This window comes from Vanessa atalanta, chromosome 22 (assembly GCF_905147765.1).
Source record: "Vanessa atalanta chromosome 22, ilVanAtal1.2, whole genome shotgun sequence".
Classification (NCBI taxonomy): domain Eukaryota; kingdom Metazoa; phylum Arthropoda; class Insecta; order Lepidoptera; family Nymphalidae; genus Vanessa; species Vanessa atalanta.
This window is the reverse complement of record NC_061892.1, coordinates 4,710,494-4,718,221: the sequence shown is the minus strand read 5'-3', so window position 1 is coordinate 4,718,221 and position 7,728 is coordinate 4,710,494. Positions and strand designations below refer to the sequence as shown.

The window sequence follows — 7,728 nt, the reverse complement described above, 5'->3', positions numbered from 1 at the left end:
ATCCATTTTGAATTTGGAAACGAGATGGTCTTGTGGTTCGAACGCGAGCATTGCGAGGTCAAAAGGCAGGCAAACACCACTGAATTTTCATGTGCTTAACTTTTGTTTATAATTTATCTCGAGGGAAAAATCGTGAGGAATCCTGCACGTATCTAATTTCAATGAAATTCTGCCAAAATGTGTATCCACCAAAACGCACTGGAGTAGCGTGGTGGAATAAACTTCAAACCCTCTCTTTAGAGGGAGAGGAGGCCTTAGCCTAGTAGTGGAACATTTTCTTACTTACCTTTAACACGTTTTGAAGATTATCCCGGACTTGAAAAAAGAGAAATATTTTTTGTTTCATTTGTTTGGTTTTAGTAAGTTGTCAGTACTCATCGGCACACATGCAATTATTATGAAATCACAAACAAATACATTAATTTTATTTATTGTTTAGATAAAAGCAGGGGGATGGGGGTAAATGAATCATATTATTTTATGACTGTACGAAAATGTATCGTGCCACAGACGGGAATAAAAAATAAACATATAAGGCGAATTTTTATGACACGCAATACTGGATAATTTATTTATCAATTAATCAGAGTTCTTTTTTTAAGTTTCTTTTAGTATCGACTTTTAAAAGACACTTCTCATCACTAAGCTGTACTCTATTTCGATAACTTGTGGTGACGTTATTTTTTATCCTAATTTTTAAACTGTATCGCTACACGCACGAATATTCTTATTTTTACATTGATTATAATATATTGTCTAGTTTTGCTCATTTACTATATTATATAAATGTAACTAGGTCTGAAGTAGGATTTGCAAGATAAATATTACATTTTAAGAGATTTAAACCTATGAATATTTATACTATAGTCTTTAACAAACTTGTGAATTTGAAGATAAATTGCCCAAGTAATAATATATTTTTTTAATTAAGTTTCTAGTAGGCTTAGGGAGGTTTTACTTGATGGTAGGGCTTTGTGCAAGCCCGTCTGCTTAGGTACCACCCACTCATCAGATATTCTACCGCTAAACAGCAGTACTCAGTATTGTGAGTGTGCCAGTGTAACTACATGTACAAGGGACATAACATCTTAGTTCCCAAGGTTGGTGGCGCATTGGCGATATAAGGAATGGTTAATATTTCTTACAGCGCCTGCAATGGTGACCACTTACCATCAGGTGGCCCATTTGCTCGTCCGCCAAACGATATCAAAAAAGGAGCAATTAAACTTATGTTAACAATTATAATATGAATAAAAGATTATTTGTCCTGGTATATATATACCAGTACGTAATTTATTGTATTTTTTAACATAACTGGTAAAACAGATTTTATAGTTTATCTAAAATTTCAAGACTTTAGAAATATACCAAAATATTACATAAAATAATCTACGATTATATATTAATTTAAGTCACGGGTACTATATTCAAATTCTTTATTGAAAAGAAAAATATTCATAATCTTCATATATTTGTTATTAACAATAAGTTTTACCTACGCCTTATATTAGGCAGTTCTCATAAACAAATGTTTTCACTTTGTTCTTCTATTTCTTTTATAATATATTATCTTTGAAGATATAATAAAATGTTACAAAGAGCATATGAGAACAAATTTTCTTGGGCTTGAGGAAGCTTGGCACGGTATTCATTGTATTTTAATATTTGCATGACTGCGTCTAGTCTAGCTCTAACGGGTTTAGTATCTAACTTATAAGGCTGAATCTCTAGGGTTAAATCATTGGTTCAATCTTCGGGCTGGAATATATTCGTAACATATAAAAATAACTATTTTTATAGGGACAAAGGCGTCTAGCCAGATGAAATCTATGGCGTCTGCTAGCGATTGACAAGATGACGTCAGCTGCCCTGTTCGTCTTCAGCGCACTGCTCACCAGGACATTATGCGTAATCGCTCCCCAAATACCAGGTAATTATAATTATTGTTAAGGAAGAGAAGATTATTAATATTCATAGTTATCAATTATTCTATGTAAAGTATTGCTTCTATGATACTTTATTACTGCTTTAAATCCACTTATCAAGTTGGTTTACAATGCAATTGTTGATAATTATCATTTATTAATGCAATATTGCCACTATTATTAGAAATAACTTTAATTAATATTCGCTCATTCAAGTTCATTATGTTTAGATGATTCTCATTAAATTGAACGTATTTTGTTTTGAATTTGGAATACCATATTAGTGACGTTATTCGTCGATTTTATATCGATACTCACAAATTAAAAAAATAATAAATAAATCTACATTTTACAATTCTTAAATCATTTAATTAGAAATTTAATTTGTTATTTAAAAATACAAAGCTAATTTATTAATATATTAACTCTGAGCATTCCAATTACAAAGAAAATAAATCCTTAACTCGGGTTAAATACAAGAATATATTGGTCTAATTTTATGTCCGTATACTGAGCCTAAATAGCTCATTCCACTTAAAGTCATTCATGCTCTTGACCCCTTGGGGTTTTATTGTATCCACTTGTACAACATGTTTACAAGCAAGTTGGAGAAGAAAATTTGTAATAAAAGTAAAGAGACTAATTTTTTAACGAGAGTTTTTAGCTAAGAAAGTGTTTTTAAATTTTTTTATAATTTTAGTCATGATTTTAAGCGCTTGTCCTTATTTTAAAATAAAAATTAATATTTTACCGAACACTAAAATAAATATTACTAAGGTATTTTTTTTATAATTTAATTATAATAATTAAGTGTTTATTTATATATATATATATATAGTCAAGACATATCGTTCCCGATAGTGCTGTTATAGAATTTCAATTCAAATAGAAAACAACATTCGTTTTACACGAAACATCCTCACTTAACTCTGTAGCTTTAAATTTTCTTTCCTTAACAAATTTTAAAGTGTCCATTTTATTTTTGTTTAATATTCGTTTGTCTCGCCTTTCGCAATTTTATACGAGCATTCTCGCTTATTTCTGCTTTCCAGGAGTCTTCAAATGGCAAAGTTGAAAAATAATGTGACGCTTAGAAAATTTTCTACTGAGTCAGTTTCAAGCGTTTACGTTATAAAAATTTACGGCATTTTCCTTTACAATAATAAATAAATATATTTATTTTTGTCGTTCGATTCCGTAATATGCTTCTTATATTACATCAAACGGAAATTAATTAATCTTTTGCCTTCCTTTGTCTTTACTAATATTATAAAAAAGGTTTGTTTGTAAGGAGTACTCTCAGGAACTAATGATCGAATTTTAAATATTTTTCACTCGTAGAAAGCTACATTATTATCCCTGAGTACTATTATATAAATTACATTATGACGTAATTGTTTTACTATTTAGAAATTTTGCATTTTATTCAGATTTCAAAACCGGTGACAAGAATGTGATAAAGGGGCCGTTTTGGAACGAAGTCTTCACGGAGGTGTACGAAGATCAGGAAGAAGACATTTCCACGACCACATCGGAGCCATTGCCTTTCTTCGAAGATGACGCTTCCACGAACAATGTAACTGCACAGTTGGGGAGCCGAGTCCACTTGCATTGTCGAGTGCACGATTTAGGCGAAAAAACCGTAAGTTTACTTCCATAGTGACAAGTGAGAGGTAACTTTTAAACTGCTCGCCCACGGCGACTGTTTGCATCGGTACAGTCACGATGCGGTCGTTAGCTGTTTGCTCTCATTCGCGTAATCACGATTCAGTCGCGACGCAAACAAGATACCGTCTCGCTTCTGTTGCTATGTAAACACGATTCAGTAACGCCAATCCCTCCGTTCTTTTCAACAAACAAACAGAAACAGTCGCGATGCATTAGCGCGATAGCATCACAGCAATGACTTCTGTAGAGCGTTGCAAATGCGACTAACGCGCGTTTATAGCATCGCTGCAAAAAGTGGTCGTGGGTGAGCGGCTTTAGTTTATCTAATACAATAAGTGTCAACACAAATATATTTTATACACTAAATTTGAAGGCTTCGTATGCTATTCTTATATTATACAGCGTAGTGGTTTACGGGCCACTTAGCGATGTAAAAAAACGTAGCTTCGATCATGATCCCACAGACTGTTGTCATCCCCAGTCAAAGTTCAGCACAAGCTTTACTTTTAATGGAAGGAATTCCTTAAAATTGTCTAATTTTGTAATATTTTTAAAAAAGTCATAATTTTTGGTGATGTACTTTTTATATTTATATTTCGACAAATAGGCATTAAGTCCCTATATAACTTGTAACACGAATTATCTGTAGTCAATAAAGTTTAAATAAACGATTAATTTAAGGGACGATAAGCCGTTTCGCAAGTGGTCAAAACGTTGCTAACTATACAATGTATGTGTAGATCTGTGCTTACCGTGCGAGCTGCTGGTTCGTCCACTATAAAACTCAATCAAATCAAAATTCAACAACCATACAATGGTTACGAAATATACAAAGATCTAATAAGGAGTAATACAAGAAAAATACCTTGGTGATATAAATATAAGTAGGTTAATAATAGTTTCGACACACTTAATATTCATTAGCAGCCTGAAAATTTCCCACTGCTAGACTAAGGCCTCCTCTCCCTTTGAGGAGAAGGTTAGGAGCATTCCACCACGCTTCTCCAATTCGGGTTGGTGGAATACACATGTGGCAGAATTTTGATTGAAATTAGACACTTGCAGGTTTCCTCACGGTGTTTTCATTGACCGCCGAGCACGAGGTGAATTGTAAACACAAATTAAGCACATGAAAATTCAGTGGTGCCAGCCTGGGTTTGAACCCGAAATCATCGGTTAAGGTGCACGCGTTCTAACCACTGGGCCATCTCGGCTCATGTTCTATATTGACTTAAAGCACACAACTTTGATCTGGGAATAATAGTGCAAGAGTATTTAATATAAAATACCCGCCATTCACCGGTGACAGGAGCTGGTTTATTTTTCACGAAGCGCGGAATTGCAATACGACGGGGAAATGCTACTAATAGAAATACTTGCCATCATTCTTCGCGATCTTGATTTATTAGTAGCCATTTTAATTTTGAATTCTCTACAATTTCTTGGTGGAAGAGCCTTGTGTAAGCCCGTCTGGATAGGTACTATCTGCCAACTTTATATCCCGCTGTTTATTCTACCGCCAACTCAGTATTGTTGTTTTTCGGTTTGAAGGGCGAAAGAGCCAGTGTAACTACAAGCAATGTCGGTTGTGGATTGGTTTGAGGAATAGTTAATATTTCTTACGGTGCCAATTCTTATGGGTGATGATGACCACTTCCCATCAGGTGGACCATAACACTCTCTACCTATAGTAAAAAATAATAATGAACTTAGAATTAGCCATATTATTTTTCATGAAGTTTAAGCTAATAAATTACATTAATAGGTAAATTTTAGATTCATAATATAGCGTTTTGTAGTGTCTTTTTATCATCATTGGTTGACTCCAATCAATCGATTTAAGATCGTCGTATACATAACTGGTAGATTTGTACGTTCTGCAACGTCAACCTGATGTCATCCGTTCTTTGTAACGCTTTTGCAATTGTCAGTTTGTTGATTTCCTGCCTACATATCGAAGTGCTCAGACGCACATATGGTTAAACAAATTGTCGGACTAGCCCTTTGAAAATTAATTGTAGCCAAAAAATTAATTAAATCTCTAATCTCTTTTGATTTGTAAAATGTCCACAGATAAGATTTAAAAACACCTTTTTGAATTTCAAAGTATTTTTGTCGACTAGCTGAAGCGGCATGTGTTGAAACACTGATATTTTTTATGCAGTAAACTATACGGATCACTCTCTACCTATTGTACGTTGATGGTACTAAACTTTCACTACAAGTATCAATAACAACTGTACAAAGTCCGAACTCAAACGATCGAAAGGGAGGACGCTTAGAATACAAACAAAAACAGGCATTTATTTGTATCAAAGTAATATCAGCGCTATAATATGGCATACAGAACAACAAAAATACATTAATTGTTATTATTTAAGAGTTCTATAGTCGTATATATTATAGTAGTTTAGCTTCGTTCACTTCTAAGAATGCCCTTCCTTGGAGTTCAAGCTTGCTTCATACCCCAGCAGTGGCCGTGAAGCAACAGGCAGATAGACAGAATGTCGCATTTATAATAATAGTGTTACTTTTTGTTTGAATAATTCATGGAATATTCACTTTAACTTTAGGTTGTTATTTATCATGGCATAATCATGGCAATTTCATGTGTTTTTTGGGTATCGTTAATCACTTTAATCGATCAACATGGAACTGCCCTGAGATGGTTGATCCGTTGATCATTTCTCCTTTTTTAGATTTATTTATTTAATGTCCTGTAAAGTAACGGGTAACAGATAGTTATAAAGTATAATAGTAAATAAAGTATTATTTGTATTTTATTACCATGTATTATGTAGAACCCTATAGGCTTAGGCTTATGACTTTCAGATCCTTTTGATTTTAAATCTTGAAGGGATATCCTATTAAGATTCGATTCAGAAAGTACTTCGAGAAGCAAACGAACAAAAATTGATAATTACGCGTACAAACGTATGTACATCAAGATACGCATCATTTAATACAATAAAAAAAAACACAAATTTGACCTTGATATTTAAGTCTTATCCTACAATACGTCATTTTATATAAAAAGAAAAAAAAAATCGGTGTTGTTATATAACAAGAACGGTGATATATCGGAAAATGTAAAGGTGCTATCTGACTTAAATGGTTGGCAAGTTTTTGTGTAAGTCCACGTGGGTGTTGCGGCCATTTTCTTCGAGGGAAGTCAATTGTAAATCTGTTCCAAACAACTTATTCCAAGCTTAATTTCAAATGTTACGTATAATGTCATATACCGATGCCATATAATTATCATTTCTTACGTCATATTTTAAAACATCATTCACTTAGATTTTGTGTTTCAGTTAGAAAAGGGTGAGTATTTGAGTATTATAATGTAAGTAAACGATGGAAAATACGATAGAGTAAATGTTTATCATAACGTATTTTGTTTGTTATTTATTCAAAATAACTGCTTACTTTATATGTAAAATTCACTGGAGAATGGCATTCGTTAAATGAAAAATAATAATAACTAAACGAGAATAAAATTTGTAGGCTTTCGAATTTCCTTTTTTCCTTTCCTTTGTTGAAAGTGAAAAAAAATATATCATACTGCCACCACGTTCAAATGACATAAAAAAACGTTTGATTTAAAAGCATTGAAAGAATTGTAGTTTAGTTATTTCTAAAGACTGCTCCAGCTAACTATTATTATTATTATTAACAGAGATTTCTGTAACGCCGTTGTGTGACGTTTCAATTTCATTATTATGACGTATATTGAAGATCGCTTCGTAGATTGGCACTTATATAAGATTTTGAATTGTAGGCTTAATATTAATTTATGTCGTTGATAGACATTTAGGACGCAAAATGAAAACATCGGCCAATTATAGCATATGAAAACTCGCGTCTGATACTTTATCTTTCTTACCTTGTTTTGATTTTTATCATTTAAAATGGCTTAATATAAATAATCATATAATTTATCTTATACCCACAGTAGTCAGTTGTAATTCAAATATCATAAAGATATTTTTATGAGTTACTAAAAAAAAAACAAAGATTTACGTTATACTTTGTCACCCCCTTTATTCTCTAAATATAGGATTGCGGGATATGAGCTTCAACTTATACTCAATCAGATGTTCCTACTGTAATATTTTGTGTTGAATTCAAATTTAGA

The 7,728-nt window shown here is 32.6% G+C and overlaps 1 protein-coding gene across 1 annotated transcript in view; it reads left to right on the top strand.

Annotated features, from left to right (window-relative positions):
• The first annotated feature begins 1,813 nt into the window (after positions 1–1,813).
• LOC125072597 (titin homolog) overlaps positions 1,814–7,728 on the top strand; it is a 28,068-nt gene continuing 22,153 nt past the window's right edge. The window contains exons 1-2 of the mRNA XM_047683226.1: positions 1,814–1,930; positions 3,356–3,567. Coding sequence (XP_047539182.1) covers positions 1,855–1,930; positions 3,356–3,567 — 288 coding nt within the window. The 5' untranslated portion in view covers positions 1,814–1,854. The remainder of the gene's footprint in view (positions 1,931–3,355; positions 3,568–7,728) is intronic.